This window comes from Triturus cristatus, chromosome 8 (genome assembly GCF_964204655.1).
Source record: "Triturus cristatus chromosome 8, aTriCri1.1, whole genome shotgun sequence".
Taxonomy (NCBI): domain Eukaryota; kingdom Metazoa; phylum Chordata; class Amphibia; order Caudata; family Salamandridae; genus Triturus; species Triturus cristatus.
Genome location: NC_140591.1, coordinates 742,200,696 through 742,221,087, shown reverse-complemented (window position 1 = coordinate 742,221,087; position 20,392 = coordinate 742,200,696). Strand labels below are relative to the sequence as shown.

Below are 20,392 nucleotides of genomic sequence, written 5' to 3'. Positions count from 1 at the left end.
CCAAGGGGTTTCTTCAAGGTCCCCTGGGAAGGGTCCTTCTTCAAAACTGCAACTGCGACTTTGCCATTGACTTGCTGTGAGCATGCAGCTGTGTTTCCACTCTGTACACAGCCTCCGTTGGGTTTTTGGGTACTTACCTTGGGTGGTTCCTTGGGTACCCAGCTCTTCTGAATCAAGTCACAACTTCTGTCGCAGTTTGCATTCCACTTCTTTAGTATATGGTTTGGTCTTCTTAGGAGACCACTGTGTTCTTTTGCTTACTTACGCGTTTCCTTTTGAAATATTGAGTGTATTGTGTTCATATCCCCAGGTATACCAATGTGTTAGTGAGTGTGTATAATAAATATAACTATTTTTAAAACTACATTTTGTGGTTCTTTTTCATTTAACCTACGCTAAATTAGTTCTGGTAAAACAAGCTGTTTAACACTGAACTAAGCCTGAAAGCTGCTCTCCACAGCTACCACTTAGAGAGGTTTCTGTGGTTGTATAAGACCACTAAAATCACCATAAGGGTTGTCTGGATTAGTGCAGGGTGCTTCCCTTAAAAAAGTGTGCACCACATACTAAGACAAAATGAGGTTTTGAAATTGTGGCTCATGTTCAAGTTAGTTAGTGCCACTGGCCTTAGAGCAACGTACAGGTCGGAGCAGATGGTGAACATTAAACAGAGGAATGGAATTAGCAAGTTAAGACTGTTCTCTCCCGATTTCCTGTGCACAGAATTAGGGAGAGAAGATGGGAGATAAAATGATGGAATGGAATGCATGCTAGCTACACCCAATTTTTGTTTTGGATAAATATATAGGTCCAATACATTATTATGGGCCCTTAGGAGAAAAAGACTAGACTAGACTAGCAGATACGACGTATTACAGAACGTGCATGACACAAAGAACGTAAGCCTGTGTTTGACTTCATGGTCACAGGATCATGTGCTACTAGGTCTACTGAGCATTTCGAGGTGGATGAAAGGAGTACCATTGAGTTGAAGGAACAATAAGGATCTGCTATCTTGCGCCAAAATACCATTCTGAGTAAAAGTGTGCTTTACAAAAAAGTAATTTGATATTAAATATTCCGTTCAGCATAGCGTACAATTAAACACAACATGTTTTTAGATGTTACGAGGTAACAAAGAGTTAATAGGCTTTCTCTTGGGCTGCCGTTGGAAGTAGCACTCTTGGTCGACCACAGATTCTGGGCGTTGAGCCAAGCAGGAAAGAGACATCCTGTGGTTAGTAACGAACAGGAGATTGAGGGAGTTCATGTAAAAAATATGTATGTATACAGTTGGAACACAGAGAGCTGTGTAAAGAGAAATGAATTGCCTAGGATCACACGATTCGGTAAAGGGGGCAGCCGCGATTAAATGAAGTGTTTTGGGTTTCACGTTATGCAGTTTAGTGACTGGGTATGTGTGTATCTATATATATATATATATATATATATATATATATATCCCAGAGCCCCTCCAGCATGCTGAAAGGAAGAGGCCGCACAAGGAATCCAGGTAAGGGCTTAATTGGACAGCAGAAAAAGCGTGATGCATTTCGGCCGTGTGGCCTTCCTCAGACGCCGCTGCTCACCAAGAACATAGCCACGCCTTCTCTTTTAAATGGTACTGCAGTCTCCCATTGGTGGGAGCACCCTCCATCCCCAGTCATGTGATCGCCCACCAAGTGCCGCTCTGTAAAAACTGCAACTCCCAAGATGCTTTATTTTCGGGCAGGTGTTGCGTGGGGAAACAAAATTGAAACCAATGTGGCTGGTGTACTGCAGGGCAAGGCGTGGTGAACCCGGTGGTAGTAAGTCCTGAAGCCTCACCTGGGTCCCCGCATACGTTTCAACCAAGCAAGTGGAAGTCAGTCCGGCTGTAAATTGACTGTAATAAGTCAAATAAACTGCGTGAAGTCACGGGCTGCTAACTGGCAGCAAACCGTACTGACAAACACTGCGAGGTGTGCTGGTGTCAATCCAATCCCTTGGAAAACGACGAAACCTGCAGATGCAGAAGCCAGTGTGGACACCTGCCAGCTTGCGAAACGGGGCCTCTTAACGCGCCTCTGGCTGGCACGGCAAATGTCCCAGAGCCCCTCCAGCATGCTGAAAGGAAGAGGCCGCACAAGGAATCCAGGTAAGGGCTTAATTGGACAGCAGAAAAAGCGTGATGCATTTCGGCCGTGTGGCCTTCCTCAGACGCCGCTGCTCACCAAGAACATAGCCACGCCTTCTCTTTTAAATGGTACTGCAGTCTCCCATTGGTGGGAGCACCCTCCATCCCCAGTCATGTGATCGCCCACCAAGTGCCGCTCTGTAAAAACTGCAACTCCCAAGATGCTTTATTTTCGGGCAGGTGTTGCGTGGGGAAACAAAATTGAAACCAATGTGGCTGGTGTACTGCAGGGCAAGGCGTGGTGAACCCGGTGGTAGTAAGTCCTGAAGCCTCACCTGGGTCCCCGCATACGTTTCAACCAAGCAAGTGGAAGTCAGTCCGGCTGTAAATTGACTGTAATAAATCAAATAAACTGCGTGAAGTCACGGGCTGCTAACTGGCAGCAAACCGTACTGACAAACACTGCGAGGTGTGCTGGTGTCAATCCAATCCCTTGGAAAACGACGAAACCTGCAGATGCAGAAGCCAGTGTGGACACCTGCCAGCTTGCGAAACGGGGCCTCTTAACGCGCCTCTGGCTGGTGCGGCAAATGTCCCAGAGCCCCTCCAGCATGCTGAAAGGAAGAGGCCGCACAAGGAATCCAGGTAAGGGCTTAATTGGACAGCAGAAAAAGCGTGATGCATTTCGGCCGTGTGGCCTTCCTCAGACGCCGCTGCTCACCAAGAACATAGCCACGCCTTCTCTTTTAAATGGTACTGCAGTCTCCCATTGGTGGGAGCACCCTCCATCCCCAGTCATGTGATCGCCCACCAAGTGCCGCTCTGTAAAAACTGCAACTCCCAAGATGCTTTATTTTCGGGCAGGTGTTGCGTGGGGAAACAAAATTGAAACCAATGTGGCTGGTGTACTGCAGGGCAAGGCGTGGTGAACCCGGTGGTAGTAAGTCCTGAAGCCTCACCTGGGTCCCCGCATACATTTCAACCAAGCAAGTGGAAGTCAGTCCGGCTGTAAATTGACTGTAATAAGTCAAATAAACTGCGTGAAGTCACGGGCTGCTAACTGGCAGCAAACCGTACTGACAAACACTGCGAGGTGTGCTGGTGTCAATCCAATCCCTTGGAAAACGACGAAACCTGCAGATGCAGAAGCCAGTGTGGACACCTGCCAGCTTGCGAAATGGGGCCTCTTAACGCGCCTCTGGCTGGCACGGCAAATGTCCCAGAGCCCCTCCAGCATGCTGAAAGGAAGAGGCCGCACAAGGAATCCAGGTAAGGGCTTAATTGGACAGCAGAAAAAGCGTGATGCATTTCGGCCATGTGGCCTTCCTCAGACGCCGCTGCTCACCAAGAACATAGCCACGCCTTCTCTTTTAAATGGTACTGCAGTCTCCCATTGGTGGGAGCACCCTCCATCCCCAGTCATGTGATCGCCCACCAAGTGCCGCTCTGTAAAAACTGCAACTCCCAAGATGCTTTATTTTCGGGCAGGTGTTGCGTGGGGAAACAAAATTGAAACCAATGTGGCTGGTGTACTGCAGGGCAAGGCGTGGTGAACCCGGTATATATATATGTATATACATGCATGCTTCACTCCCTTGTGACAACTGTATTGTTTAAGATAAAGTAAGCTAAGTGTACATGGATACACGTACATTATTTATTTTTTTTGTTCTTCCCTGCATCCCCAAGAAGTGTACTAGATTTCCTGTCTTCGGTAGGTTTGGATAGATAAGCTCAATATTATTGTCTTCATCAACTCTTGTCTGGTTAGAAATGAAATATAAATAAGAATAAAATATAACATGGGAGTACACTTAGATGCCATAAATTTCATTTATAGGCAGACAGCCATGTGTCCATTATGATATTAAAGCTGCAACAACTTTCAACAATGCCTGAACGGGTTGCTTAAAAATAAAATAGGCAAAATAAGTACGTCAATTGAGGGAAATAAATAAATAAATAAATAATAGAAAGCAAAAATAGTTTATTGCCCATGGATCACCCTGTTTTCACTCACAAATTTTCCAATGTTCTGACCGCCACCTAACATATAACATCTTCACAAGCAGATATATATATAGAATGGCGCTAGGTATATTGCATTCTTGAAGGGTTTTGCCCACTTGAATGGCGCAAGGAGAAGTACTATTTTATATGTCTATTTAAGAGAAATAATGTGTATGTATATTCATGTTTTCATTTCTAGGTTCTTCAGAGTTGAAGAGAATATTGCTGTAACAAATTAGATTGTAAGGTGGAATGTGTTAAAATGCATTCTAATGCTGTGCATTCACCAGGGACTACAAAGGATGGATAATATATCATAAGATTACATTTATGTATTGAGGTTTAGTAATGAGAATATGAGTATATGCCAATACAGGACAGTGTGCATTGAATAACAGTGCTTCGTATTATAATGTTCTAATCTAAGGATACAACGTTTACAGATTTAAATATGTCTTTTAGTATACAGGTGCAATCTTTGAGGGTGTTTGCAATTAGATTTCAAGGTTTAAAGGATTGGCACAGTTTGACAACTATGAGTATTTTGATTCCCAAAGGTGTTACTGTGACAGATTTCCAACTATGTTTGCTGTTGGGACAAGCTATAGTACAATGTTTTCATTCTTCTTTTGCTTTTGGAGATAATGGATTTCTTTTTAAAATGTCGTATAGGGATGCCAACATACAGCATGCATCATTAATAGCACAATTATTGCAAGACAGACCTGTTGCTATTAAAGGGAGTTTCAATTGTAGAATGTGCTGCACACACCTCCTTCAAGGACTATGTATCAAGAGGTAAAGAATTTATTGATGCAGACGTATAAAAGGAATAGCATTAACTGGTTGTGAGTACACAATGGTTCAAATTGCTTCTACTGCACATGATACCATGATATAAAGATAAAGGATGATGATATGTACTATGTCCCGAAGTATATTATTGGAAGCGGTGGAAGAAAAGGAAGAATGGAAAAGGGGAGGATGAAGGCAAACAGAAGAGGGAATATGGATAGGCCCAAATGGGAAGATATGTTTACCAACGATAATGCTTGCTCCCATGGGCCGTCTTTTACATGGTTTATCACTTGTAGGATGTGATGGGATGATCAGACTGTTTTTCTAAATGCTGGTACTAAGGTTAAATTGGAAAGGGTACTTCCACTGCCCCAGGCCACTTCTCTTACCCACATGAAATGGACTTCTTCAACATAGCACCCTACTCAAACTAAAAGTACGTGTTGGTTATTGTGTGCACATTCAGCAAATGAACTGAGGTATACCAATCCAAGAACAGCAATACACAAGCTACTGTCAAATGCCCCCTGGAAGTGTTCATACAGCGCTTTTAAGTACCTTTGCTTTTGGGTTCTGACAATTGACCGGCGTTCATCTCACATGTGATTGAGGGGTTGTGCAAGGGGTGAGGAGCCAAACAGAAACTACATGTGTTCCACAGAAACTACGAAGTGGGAATGGTATCCCAAGCCCATCCTGAAGGGTTGCACGTGCTACACAGCAGAGAAAGGAAGAGAGTGTAAGCGGACCCAAACGATACATCAACTAAAAACGTCAGGAACGTCAAATGCCCCTACCCCTCAGTCTACAAGTTGTGACAACAAGACATCTTTACCTTCTTCATCATTTTGTTTTCTTCATTTTTGAAAGTGCCTAAGTAATAGAAGTGCTTGAAAACCTCTCAGATTACTTGAAGACAGGCACCAACGGTTACTTTTTCTGTTTACAGATATGATCACTGAAGCTCTGCATAATTCCTCAGCAAAACGTTTGAAAAGAGTAAAAGTACAGCAGAAGATGAGACATTCTTCCAACTAGTCATACTAGCCACACGTACCAACGATTGGCACAATGCCTCAAGACTTTCAGAAAAATGCGAAAATATGACAATACTAGCAGTATTGACCCCCATTATTGCATAATGACTACGCTCTTTATAGTATATTATGATCACAGTGCTATACCTGAGATATTGCTTAAATGACACAAATTGAATAAATAGCCATTGATAAAGATGGGACGGGGAACAGTTGACAGGGCAGGATGTTATGTTTGCACACACTGGCCTACAGACACAGAAAACAGCATGTGTTACAATGTCATACCTGTCTCTAAATATGTGGGCTGTGTCCTAAGGAGCGATATGCTCTTCAGCCAGCACACCATGTCCGTAGCAGTTGCACCTCCAGAGAATAGCAGAATTAGCACGGGGAGAGCAGGGATGGAACAGGGGATGTGAATAACTTAGCACTTATAGAAGTTGTAGAAGTAACTACAATAGGACTATACTAAATGTAAGAATTTTGTTAAAAAAAAATAAACAAGAGGAGGGAATGAAGCAGAGTCTATTTTTTATCATATAGTACCCCAGGCCAATTCTGCCCACACCTGAGGCATGAGACCCTGATAAGCCCCCACCAGCTAGCATAAAAGGAATCTGTTAAGTTGACCAAACTGTCCCAGCTGTTCTTTTTCTATGAATAGGCCCCAAAGTGTCTCTCTCAGACAACATCTCCTCAGCAAAGCCCAGCTCCCCCGGGGCCCCCGCTCCCTCGATGTGCTCTTCTTCTCTTACACCCACATAGTTACCGCAAGAATAGCAATACCGCAAGAATAGGGAACCTCCCGAGCTAAAAGAGACATCTCGCAATACCTGATGGTGTGGGCCACCGGCCATCTGTCATCTTTCATATTACTGTATCTGTTGCTAGCTTTAATGTAACTAAGACATGCAACCTATATCTTCCTAAATTTTCCGCTTTCCTATAAAAGTTTCCCTGAAGTGACGCAAATCCTGTTCAATAGATGTTCAATTTCATTATGATTCATGGTCAAACATCCTGTGACCTTTTGAGAAACTTTTTGTAGCGTGGGTGGCACTTCTATTTTCTTAAATATTTCCCAGAAGTGACCAAAATGCGTCATGTCCTATAGGTCAAAGGCACCTGATAATGTCATAATTTTGTGGCCAATAGCTCATCATTGAAAGAGTATAAAGATCTGCCCCTTAGTCCATTCGACGGACTACCCTCTGCAGTGACCCCTTGGGTCGCTAACACCTGTGTGGTCTCCTTCAGCCCTCTAGAAGTCAGGTTTAGCTTTATTCGATATAAAAAATATCATAAAAGCAGTACAATTTCAGATTAAAAAGAGAGACATATTTACAGAGTTTTTAAAAAAAGCAATTAAATCATAACCTAGTACAGCTTATACAATGCAATTTCCAATCCATGATTTTTGTTTTTTGTTTTTGTTTTTAAAAACCATAAAAGGTGTAAAACTATAAGTGTTAGCCAAAAACCTGTGTAAAAGAGAGACCCAGAATTAATACCACCAATTGACTGGTCTCTAATCACAATTCATGTCTGGACCAATGGGACAATTTGGCTTCCTTGCCAAAATCTTGCTTCTTGTTAGCCAAGCACAGCCCAAGAATTTGGCCACCCCGCATATCAAAGTGATGAAATATCTGTACATAGGATGCGGAGTGCATTGCGATGGCTCATTGGTCCTAGTAGTTGGCAAACCGGCTTTAACCACCTGTTTCTGGCAGACCTATACGCCGGACAGGCAAACAAGAGATGTGCAATGGACTCGTTATGATAAGCACATCCCGGGCAAGGTGTAAGTGTCATATTTATCCCTTTCCAACTTGCAATTACACTGTTGGTAGGGAGTGTCCCAAATCTCATCTTCATGTATAATACCCTATCTCTGGGGGTCTGGATAAAATCCAAATAGGGTTCCATTTTACAGATGGTTTTGTGCTGAAAGAATCCCTCAGTCAATTTCCCTAGTCTGGGATTTTGAATGACCCGTGTCTGCACCCATTCCCAATAAATTCTTTTTAGAACCTGCTTTGTCGGTGGGATCTGACTGCACCATGCCTCTTTTAGACCAATGGCGGTTAAAAGTTTCCGAAGGTCCGATAGCCATTTGATCTTACTCCCTGTGTCGGCTATTAACAATTCATCAAGAGCTGCCGCATAATTAGACAATTCGGCAGTCCTCTGATGCCGGCCCAAAAAAGAAGAGGGCGCTGACGTGCTATATCTTGAATAGAATGCCTACCCAGGTCAAAGAATAAAGTCTTCAGAGGCGTCGAGGTAGGTAGGGAAGTCATTTCTCTCAAACTTATTTTCGGACATGACAAGTTCACCAACATTCTGAAAGCCCCAGAGCTCAGATCCATACAAGGCTGACGAAAGCGCTTTGCCATCATAGACGGCAAGCACAGGGGCCACTGGCCTACACCCAGATAGGCGTTGTTCTCTCAAGATGGCACCAGAGACCCTCTTGTGGTTTAAAAGCATCTTGGCTAGGTGGGGACCCCACCTCATATCCTTGGAGATGCGAATCCCCAGGTAGTCAAAACCCTCCACATTATCCAGCGGGACAGCATCCAAGGTGAAATTGTTTTTAAAACGTTTGGACGGGTTGATGCTCATAATCTTAGTTTTAGTAGTGTTAATTGTCAACCCATGCAATTCACAAAAGATGCCAAACCTATTCAAGAGCCTCTGGAGTCCCCCCGGTGATTTTGAAATCAAGAGAGTGTCGTCGGCGAACAGGAGGGTCGGTGTCTTCTCCCCAGCCAGGGAAGGAGCGTCTGCCGGCTCCTGTCGCAGGAAATCAACCACCCCATTGATGTATAAAGAGAACAGGGTGGGTGCCAGCACACATCCCTGGCGGACCCCCTGTTCACTGCGATGCTCTCAGTCAATTGCCCTTGGGACCCCCATCTTATTTTAGCATAGTTACCATTGTGCAAACGCTGTATGATATCAAGGATCATGGGGGGGGATACCTAGTTGTTGTAGAATGTACCACAGTTTCCCCCGCGGTACTAGGTCAAAAGCGGTCTTCAAATCTATGAAGGCCAGATACAGACTGCCTTTCCCCAGGAGTACTGTCTTCCAATAGATCATAAAAAATCTAAACACCTGGTCGATTGTTCCCACTTTGTTCCTGAAGCCCGCTTGGAAGTGGGACAGAATGCTGTTATCTTCCATCCAAGTTCCAATCCTGGCAAGGAGGACCCTGCCAACCACTTTCTGTATCACATCGATTAAGCTAATCGGTTGGTAGTTGGCAGGGTCCTCCATATTCCCCTTTTTGAAGATGGGGACCACCTCAGCACCTTTCCAAGAATCTGGCACAGGTGATCCCCTCTCTATTAAATTCAGCGTCAATAGGATGAAGAGTGCCCATGTCTCAGGATCATGCAAGAGCAAATCTCCAGGGAGACCATCTGGGCCAGCCGCCTTGCCTGGGGCTATGTTATTTATTGCTGTCTCCACCTCAGCTAATTCAAAGCAATCTAGATATTGGGCGGGAACACTGGGGGTGGGAAGGCAATCAGTATCTGGGGAAAGGGGATAATTATCAACAGCAGAATACAACTTAGCAAAATGCTCCAGCCATTGATTAGCAGTAACATGGTTAGAAATTGGGAGCGAGGTACTCCTGGCCCTTTTATTGATAAGATCCCAAAAACCTTTCGGATCTTTCTCTTTAGATACTTGTTTTAAATCTTGCCAATGGTTCTCATCCCAGATTTTCTTGGCCTCCCTCTGGGCCCCGGAGTATTCCTTCCTTGCTTTAGTAACTGCCAGGGGATCTTTTTTCCTAATTTCCAGTAAAAGGGCCGCCCTTTTTTCCTTACATTTTGTGGAATACCAGGGGTTACCAGCCTTTGCCTGGGTGCCTCTAGATCCTACTTTACCTACAACAGTAAAATAGGCACTCAATTTGGTGATGAATTCTTGGTAGGTCAGATGGAAATTTGATTGGACCTGCACTGATTTAGAGAGATTCATGAATTTACTGATCTCAGCATCTAGAATGCCCTTAATACTTTCCATTTTATATTCCTGGGTGGCAACTTTCAGCCATTTGAGGCGTCTGCAACAGTTAGTGGGGATTACTTCTCTGGTTGACAGGAGCGGTCGACAGCTTACCTCAGCACCACGTGCCTGCCAAACATTATTTAGTTCTAAACATAAGGGATTGTGATCACTGTCTGAGGAAGGATTAACTTCCATGTCTATCAGATCTCGCCATAGCCTAACATCCATAAGGATGTAATCGATCCTAGACGGGGAGCTGATCCTATTAAAAGTGTGAGCCCCGTGTAAGTCAGAGGTTGATCTCCCATTTACCGCTCTGAGATTAAATTCCTGCGTGAGTGCATTTATTTGGATGACCCTCTGAGACCACTTCCTAATGGGGGGTAACTCAAGGGCAGGAATATCCCATTTTGCATCTTCTTCGGCGGTGCCAAGAAAATCCTCCTCACCAAGCGGTTCAAACGTGCAATTTAAGTCACCCCCTACAATGATGTAGGAAGTAGGGGGAATGCCAGATAACATACTCTCCAGAGATGAAATAGTTGCAGAGCCCAGGGCACCCTTAGAGCCCCTAGCATAGATATTAAAAAGATCCAATGTGGGTCTGTTAGGAGCTCCTCGTACTGTTAGGTGCAAAATATCATGTGAGGTACAGTTATGGGTGGTAATTGACCAATTCAGGAAAGTGCTAACCCATATATGGAGACCCCCAGATGGGCGACCCTTACTTGAACTAATAGCCGGGCAAAAATAAGTAGAAAATCCCGACACATGTAGGGGGTTTAGACTCCATGTTTCCTGGAATAGACAAATCTCATATTTTCCAACTAGGGCATTCCATTCAGGGAGTAATAACGTCTTCTCTAGTCCTGCTATGTTCCAGGAAAGAATGTTGAGTTTGGTCTTAATTGATGTGTCTATTAACCCTATATCTCCAGAGATGTCATATGGTGTCAGGTTTCTATAGATTGCCCTACTCTCACAGATATCTAGAGAGGAGGGTGCAGCTGGGACAATGTGTTCACTGGAGCAGGTTAATGGAGGAACCACACTGTGGCCATTGCATGGTGCCAATGTCAGTCAATCAACCCTATCCAAGCCTGACTCCCCCCTAGGTCCCCCTGGGGTCAGAAGGAGTTTCGCCCCCGATGTAACCCAGAGGGGTGTGCTCCTGATTTGTATAGACGAGGGCTCTGGGGAGGAAGTGCGGAATTCCAAGGCCACTAGGTTCTCAGCCAGAGCAGCATCTACTAATTCCAACTCGATGCAGTCGTGCTGGGAGTTATGGTCCGATAACCTCCTTACGCTGATGATGTCCTCCCTAATGATGGATCTACAGCCCCTAACATGGCGCAGCCAATGTATAACCTTATTGCGAAGTGAATCTCCGCCTTCATACCCCTGACTGGGGGAGGGTTTGGGGACTTTCGCCATATATACTATTTTCCTATTATTTGGCACCCTGTCTGTACGATGTGTTCCGGCTGTCCGGGTGTTATTGGTCGGGACATGCTGCTCGTTAGGTAGGTGGCCTTGAATAACCCTAGTATTAACCCCCCTAGAATTTTCAATGTTACGATGGGGCTAGCATAAGCTTGGTTTTTCCACATATTTCTCTTGGGATTAGGAAGAGAGGGCATGGAAGGCGGGGCGGTTTCACAATTAGACCGTCCTCGTGGTCCCCTAGTGAATATCTTATCAGAGGAGACAATCTGGGGTCTGTCGATTGGGATGGCCACCGAAGCGGAAGTAGCTTTGGACTGGAGAGTTGGGGAAGGCAGGGAAGGGCTTAGCTTAACGTTTAAAGTCTCAATTATCTTTCTAAGTGAGACTACCTCACTTCGAACGATTTCAACTTTCTCCATGAGACCCTCAAAAAATACTTTGCAGATGCAGGGAATCAGAGGGGCCACTGCCTTAACAAGATCACACCTTCTCCTAGATGGACTAACTACTGCCTCCGCTACGGAGTCCAGTGCTAAGAATCGATTAGAACATGGGATAGATTGCAGAAACTCATCACCGATTTTCTTAGGACCGGAGCCCCCCGACTCAGAAGGTTTGGACCGGGGTGCAGGGGAGTCCAGTGCAGAGGTAAACCTCGTGTCATCCATTAGTGAGCTGTGAGAAATGGGATTGGGGCGTGTGATTTTTTTTTTTTTTTAACCATGTTCGGAATGACCTTGTGAGGATTATTACCCGACCCTCCCTCGTCACCCACAGCAATCACCGTGATGTTACCTCCCAATATTTCCTCGCAGTCGGTGACAATACTCTCAATTCTGTCTAGGACACAATTGATGGGTGCAAGTCTGGCTATTTTGGTCTTTTTACCCTTTTTACTCCCCACGGTGCCCCCACCCTCCATTGCCTTCCTCTTGCCCATTCAGTAACAATAACTATCTTGAGAGAGAGCTTCAAGGGAAATACAAAGATGAAACAATGGCCTTGTAGACCTAGTTCGTCAACGGCTTAGATATAAAAATGACGAAATTATCATTCGCCCCTTGGGGTGTTCGCAGGTCTTGTAGCGATATCAAAGCAATGTACCTTGGAGCCCTTGTCGTCGAGATTAGAGGGGGGGCCCTGTCCTGTCTCCTCCTGGCAATGACGGGCAAGGACGGGCCCGCCCTTGGCCCGGGCTTTGCCCGCACGCATCCCGCGCTGCGGGAGGCAAGAGGCGCAGATATGGGCCGTGGGCGCCTGTGTGATGACGCTGTCCTCCTGCGCCAACAGGGCCGCTGGGAGATGTAGTAGGCTAGACCGTTCCCCTCACGATGGACGTGGAACAGGGAAACAAGGTCAGACCCCCGAGGGAGCAGCCGTTCCCCTGGCGGCTCTCAGGATGTAAGCAGCTGGTCGGCACGTCCTTCAGCCTTCTATGCATCTTTGTCTGAAGCTCTAATTTCTTATTGTACTTTGAAATTGTCTCTTTCTCTATCCTCTGCATTGCCCTTATTCTAAAACATCATTGCAATTGCAAAGCAATAATGTTTGTTCCTCCTAACTTAACGTGTGCATTCCTAGCATTGCAGTCAAGTGTATTTTGCATTTTGAAAGGATTTCCAAAGATTTAAAAGATATTCACATTGCATTGCATGAGTTTGTTCTTCACTCCAGAAATGTGTCTTTAAATGCCAAGACTTTGCTAAGACTTCCAGGCTCATTATTGAATTTTTAAAAAGGTTCTTCTTTTCATATAAATCAGAAAGCTATTTTTCTCTATCGTTTACACGTCTATTTTGTCATACATTTGCAGAAGCACCCCCACAAATTAAGCCGCCTTGCTTCAGTGCCCCAGGACCATGAAATTTCACCCTTTCATTGCATTTAAATGTACTTTGAAATTGTAAATTCTTGCATGGTTAATTTTCTCATTTAAGGGTTTGACTTCTAGGCACTTGAGCGTCATAAACATGTATTCTTGTGTTGCTATTTCTGGCTGATTAGAATTGTAGTTTTGAATAGTCTTTCTGGAGCTAATGAATTGATGAATATATTCTCTGCTGTGTTAATGATTTGATGAATAAAAGTGCCACTTCAACGTAAGACCTTTGCTTCACATCCGTGTTCATTATTTTTAGATAATCAGTGTTTGTGTGGCCCGTGACCACCACAGGAGGGTCTAATGCATTCCTCAACACCTCCTGCATTGTAGAACAGCTTAAACGTGATTTTCAAAAAAGTTCAATTTTTCTGAGAAAAAGAAATGTAGAGGTAATTTGCCCACAAAGGAAGGTTGCCATTTATCAAAGTTTAGGTTCTGTTTCCGGAACACCATCCCTGGTATCCCGGGTCAGAAACTTAACATGCTTCTTTATAGATTAAATCTTACAACATACCTCTTCTTAATACCCACAAAAATAGTACGCTATTTAACTAAATACTAAAAATTACGTGAATTAAAAGTAGGAATGCAATTAAAACATAAAAAGAAGTCCAAGTGTTTAGAATGGGGGTCCATAAGTAAGAAGGGAATTAATGAATAAGAATGCAAGTCCATGTGGAAAGTAAAAATTCAAAATGTCCTATTGCAGGACATTTAGCAAAATTAAAGGACCTTTTAGGGTAAACAACAAGTGAACAAAATCAACCTAAGCAGAGAATGGGATGGATGAAGTATTCTACCTTTGGGTTTAACCTTTAACAAAAGTAGTCCAGTGGGACAGGTTTGAAAGTGATGTCCAAACAAGATTCCAAAGCTTCAAACAGCCTTAGATGGAGTTTGTGGTGAAGAAGATTTAAATGTATGCGGAAGAAATTGTCCTTTGGCTCTCAGTTGTAGAAGTCAGGATGACAGATTCAGTTTGAGCTTTTTAGCTGCGTGTTCTTCTTTAGATTCTCTGGATCTCAATTTTACCCAGTAGACAATGCTGATGGGGTGAAGCTAAACAGTGGTCAACAAGTGAGACTGTAGTTGTTGCAGCTTGCATTGGATGACACATCAATTTTCTTTGAACTGGTCATGTTTATATTGAGTCGGTGAATTTTATCTCTGCAACATTTTTTCTCTGGATCAGTTTTCTACTCAGTAGTTTTTAAGCAATAACAGAAGTACTACCCAAATTAGCTTTTGAGGTTGTTCGGACAAATGGAACAAAATTAAACAAGAGTAACCATAGCCCAGCAAAACCCTCCTCTCAACAAAGCCTAGGGTGAATGCTGAGAGGTCATAGCTCTTGCCTTCAACAAGTTACTTCGTGTATGTTTCTGACTCCAATGTTTTTGAAGAACCTGCAACAGCCAGGCAGGTACAAAAACTAAAAAAACGTAGGTGCCCAACAACCAGGCAAGCAGAGAAACAGAATAAATTACAAAGGGGGCTAATGTAGCTCTGGTAATAATTTCTCTGGAGAGGGAAAGGCACAAGGTATAGGAAACAGCTAACTATCATCTTAACCAGAGATCCAGTATCATCTTTATCCAAAGCTTGTAAAAAATGTTGACACCCACTTTTCATTAATGTTTCAAGTCTCAAGTCCTAATAGACTGGGTTTAATGTAGCCATGGCGTAGTAGGGCACTCCTTCCGCACAGCACAGAACTCCTCCCTCATGGAACAGCCACTGGGTCAGCTCAAGCAGGTTCCCCAGTTTGGCCACTTCTTGCCCTGTAAGTTCCGCAGCACCCTCTCAAGCTCATCCTGTTCCGGACCGTGGGAATTTAGAACAGGTTTCCAGCATCCCTTAACTCTCCTATTCTTGACAGACATCTGAGCCAGTGTTTCAGGCTTCAGATCCTCTGATCACCCAGGGCTGCCATGGACCGTGTGGTTAGGCATGCCCACTCAGGCAACCACATCTCCAAGTGAGACCTGTATTCCACCTCCCTTCAGGTGCTGTGTTCCAGGTCGTTACCTAGAAGACAATCCACAGTCATGGATAGGCTCACAGTGATTTTCAAAGAACGTGAGGATCCCCCCCCCCCCACTCAAAGAGAAGCTGAGCCACTTTGCACAAGCACTCACTGTTGTCTACTGACACAACTTGGTGAAGTACATTAGGATTCCTAACTTTACTACTACTAAATGCCTTCTGTGAATACCAAAAAATAGTACGATTAGGATTTTATCTCAGATTAGTTCTGTGAATCGGCCCCAACGTTTTTTTCTAGGTAACCGGTATCATGTTGAAGGTCACACTTAAAAAGTGCCATCTGAGGAACATCAAAAAACCTAAGGAGATTGAAATCCGATTTAGGACAGCGATGCTTGGCCTACTGCTGGTGAAGCAATTTAAAGCCATATAGATTTTTACCTTGGGGTTCTAAATAACGTGACTGCCAAACGGATGTGATTGAACAGGCATGGGCTGAAGAATTACGGCTTAAGGTGACCAGACACTATGAAAAAGTGAGCATTTGGCAGTGTGGGGGAATATGTCACATATAATGGTGAGTGAGAATGAAAATGATTCACCGGAAACAGTTCATTTAAAACAGCCTGTGGAAGATATACAGGTAGGAAGTACCTAGGGAACAACATATGTGAGTATGAACATCTCACAGTAAACTGAAAAGCAAATACTTGACATAAGGACTGGGTAGTGTTTTGTTGGCATACACATGTATTTGTTTACAAATGTATTATTATGGAGTTATGTTTATTAGCGGTGTGGATCAAGATGTTGAAATACTGTATGTTCGTAAGTGAGTGTGATAAATACAATAAAAAAGTAAAATCATGATATTCTGGTATACAACACGGAGTGAAGGATTAAATGCGTAGAGAGCAGAGTGTTCCAACTTCCAGTTTGTTGGTACCAAAATTATACTGATGTTAAATAATACTTATCAGAGTATCAACAGGCATCTTACTGACAAAGGAAGCTGAACATTCCCAAGAGCACATATTTCACAATATATTAGATAAGTAATCAGGATTAGGTCCAACCATCAACACATAGCATCATTTAAACACAGTTAAGAAATTAAGGAATATATATTGATTGAACTCAAAGTAAAGCCTGCTTTACTTTAGCAACACAATTTGTCGTTGATGCCTTGGTATCCATAGGTAATTCACTTTCCATATGGATGATGACATCTTTTTTTATGCAACTCATCTGAGCCCTTCATTCACCCCAGGCTGTGTGGTGTTGCTTCACTGAGGTCCACGATGTGAGTAGCTACCACGCGTTGTAGTCTCCGTTTATAAAAATTTACTAGGGACAGAATAGTGGGATGGAGTTGAATATTGTACCTGTCGTCTGGTAGTTCACCGCCTCCTAGATAAATTACTGTAGGAAAGATGTCCATTAGGCTTGTAGGTTCATCAATCTCAGTCCCAGCAGGTAAGACGCCTGGCCATCGCAAAATTCCTGGTACACGGATGCCACCTTCCCAACCTGCCATCGCCTTTCCACCTGCAGACAATCATTAAGACACCACTTTATATAAAGTTGTGGGGGGCACCAGTAAATGATTTTCCACAGTAAACATAATACCACTTGAGCTTATTTTTTTATAATTTGACATTTTTATGTAGCTCAGTAAGAACAAAATTGTATCAATGTGCTTTACTATTAACCAAACAGATGAAAGCAAAAGAATCTCACTTACACAGAGTCATGTGAACAACCAGAATGCTAAACAGGAAATAAATAGAATGCCACTGGGAATCCATATATCTGTGTGCATTACTTTGCCTTCATTTTATGAATGGGAGGCAAGCTCAGTGCGGTTTACTATGAGCCAAACAAATGAGAGCAATAGATCTATTGTGAAACAAATGAACAGCAACAAATCCAAATAAGGAGGGAATCAAATATATCAATTTCAATTAGAGATCATAAACAATTTGTAAATTGCTACTCTGTAATGAGGACTAGTTGGAATTCTTCTAATGAACAAGAGAAAAGCTTGGAAGTGCAAGGGCATTAGAAGGTAAGTCTGGGCGGTGAACCCCGCTCTCTTCGCGGAGTTTTCCACACCGCAATACGCGGAGGTCGCAGGTTTTTTTTCCTCACCCGCATTTATCAATGTGAATTTGGTGACTGCGAGCGAGGAAAATCCACCTCCTGGTGAGATTTTTCCTCATTTGCGATTGTCAACATAAGTTGGCGAGCGTGGAAAAACAACCTCTCGGTGAGATTTCTCAATGCAGGTGGTCAGATTTCTCAATGCGAGTGGTCGCGTATGCTCGCAACTGCTCGCGTTGAGAAACTGTCCGTTCGGTTTGAGAAAGCTGCCGGAGTAAAAATCTACTCGAGTGGCAGAAAGGAAGCAGCACCCATTTACGCTGTGCATGGTGCCATTCTCGATGATTGCACAGTGCAGACAAGCACCTGACACTGAAAATCACCGCAAACAGAATTTATCCAACGCATACGTACCATGGTGGATTTTTTTTCGCACTTTTTCGCACTTCGAAAAATGCCTAGCCCTAGAACTATGCCTATGCCTATGCCTAGGCTTATTGGAAGGGCAACATTAGAGCATTAGAAGAACTGTGGGTGGAGTGCAAAGCAGAAAAGAAAGGAGAAAATCGTGTGAGGTAGAGTGCATTTACATAAGTTCACAACTACAAAGGAAAAGCGATTCAATAAAATGCAATGGTGAACTACACTTACATTCGTGGTGAAGAAAGGACAATAAATCAATATTGGAAGACACGAGAGAGCAGAGGACAAACGAGTGCTTGTCTGTTTCTTGAGTGGTAATATTAGCACTTTCAAACTGACCAGTCCTAAAAAGGTACCATAGGGCAAAAGGAAGGGAGTATTTTTATGCTGACTACATGACAACCGCAATATGGAAATAAGGTTGGTGTGATTGCCGCTGGGGGTGTGTTTGTGTAATTACAATTGAATTTTCTTTTAAAACCTTCACATTGAAGACTGAACTAGACCTGCGATATCAATACAGCGATGAGATTTATATCAATAAGGCCAAAAAGATCACAACCAATTCCCACAAACAACATTGAACTATATTGGGGAAACTGTTACTGTAAAGATGGTTGCAAGTGTCAGTTCTGCAGCCTCAGCCATGGTATACTTAGTCATACAGACAGGTGAGCTATCAATAGTAGTGCCATCAACTGAGATATCTACAGTTACCCTTCTAACTAACCAAGCCATCGAAAAATTGAACTTCCTGCATGCATGCTTTATAGACCTGAAAGCAGCCATCAACACTGTCCCGAGACTCAAGCTAAGGACGAAAATGAAATCATGGGGAGCTCCAACCAAACTATTAGATGCTATTATCAATCTTTAGTCACAAACATGGGTTCAAATAAAAAGGAGACGGGCGAAGCCTTACAAACAAAATTCTAACAAGTAATGGTCTAAAACAGGGGTGCGTGTTGGCCCCCTGTTTATTCAACATATACACAGCCAAATGGAGAAAAATCTTCGCTCAACACAAGGTATTCCCCCAAAATTGGGGAAAACAGCAATAGTAAGTCTCCAATACGCGGACGATATCGTCCTCCTATCGCAAATGCTACTTGGTTTGCAGCGGTTGATCTCCCAACTTGGAGCATACACCACCTCCGCCCAATTAGCAATCAACCATCAAAAATCGAAGGTAGTGTGCTTTTCCAACTGCCATAAAAAAACGCCCCAAATTCATCTGGACGCTAAACGATAAACCTTAGTCCCAGCAACACATGTACCAAGGGCTAACAAAAGCCAAACAACTGCTATTTGCATTCAAAACCCTGCACAAAAAACTCAGCAGCTGCTCAACAAGCCATTTGCTCAAGGTTATCGCGGCAAAATTCTTGCCATCATATCGTACGGATCTGAAATGATAAATGCAAAGGACTCGAACGTTTTAAACGCAGCACAATCTTGTGTCTTCAAGAAATTATTTTTAATTCCACGCCACATTTCACAAGCACAGATAAGACTAGAATATGGTCTAAAAAACCAGATACCTGCAAGACAAGGAGGCTTGGTTAAATACCATTGGAGGATGAGGGCAGCTGAAGATAACACCCTAGCCCATTACTGTTGGCAGAAGCTCGAAAAACTATCCAGGCTAAGCAAATCCGTAATCCCAGTCCTAAAGGAATCGCTTTCTTCATTACAGTTAGGCACAGTTTGGTACACATTAATGACCTACTCCGAGTTTAAAAATGCAGCGAACAAAGTCATCAAGCATCACTGATTGCTAATAGACAAAGCCACCTCGGCCATGAAACCCCACGCATGGGCCGTGATGCAATCTTACAAAATGCTGAAACCCCAACCGTACCTGTCAGAACACTTTTCATATAAAAAAAGCGGAACCTAACCTTACTAAGGCTGAGATAATTTCCTTCAAAAGACCTCATTCCAAAATGGAAACAGACGTCGGTAACAAAAGCATGCTGCCTTTGCGGACAAGGAGACGAGCCACTTTTACACTTTTTATGTATTTGTCCTGCGCTACTAGACATTCGGAAAACACTCCTTCGAGAAATACTGAGGAGAGAACAAATAAGGACCTGCAGAGCAGCGGTCATAAATTGTCTTGGAGGCTTGTCAGTTCAAAAGTCCTGCAAAGGACTAGACAAGAACGAGTGCTGAACCGAAATGTATAATGTAATATCACTGAGGTGCTGGCTTTGGGTGAGAGGCGGCTGAATATAGCGGTAAGCGAGTGCCTTGAACCATTAGTTAACCACCACCAGTACGAGCCGCTACACAGGTAGATGATGCTCCCGCACCCCTTACCCTGGAACCCCTCATAGTGGTGTTCCTTTACAAGTCATTGACAGGGTCCGTGATGGTTCTCCGATGCTCCGACTAGTTTGGGGGCTTTGTTTGACTCTGCCCATGTTTTGGAGTTTCACTTGCATTACACTGCCCTACCCGCCACCCTCCTACTTGTTTTTCTATCATAGGTATTTTCCTGAATCCAGGTGTGCTTTCAACTAATTGGTGATCTCTTCACTATTTTGCCCCTATAGG

The 20,392-nt window shown here is 43.6% G+C and overlaps 1 protein-coding gene across 5 annotated transcripts in view; it reads right to left on the bottom strand.

The window, feature by feature from the left end:
* LOC146805001 (arylsulfatase D-like) overlaps positions 1 to 20,392 on the bottom strand; it is a 439,444-nt gene that overhangs the window by 80,328 nt on the left and 338,724 nt on the right. For all 5 annotated transcript variants that reach the window (XM_085622147.1, XM_085622149.1, XM_085622146.1 and 2 more), the window contains one exon: positions 16,693 to 16,855. In XM_085622147.1, coding sequence (XP_085478273.1) covers positions 16,693 to 16,855 — 163 coding nt within the window. The remainder of the gene's footprint in view (positions 1 to 16,692; positions 16,856 to 20,392) is intronic.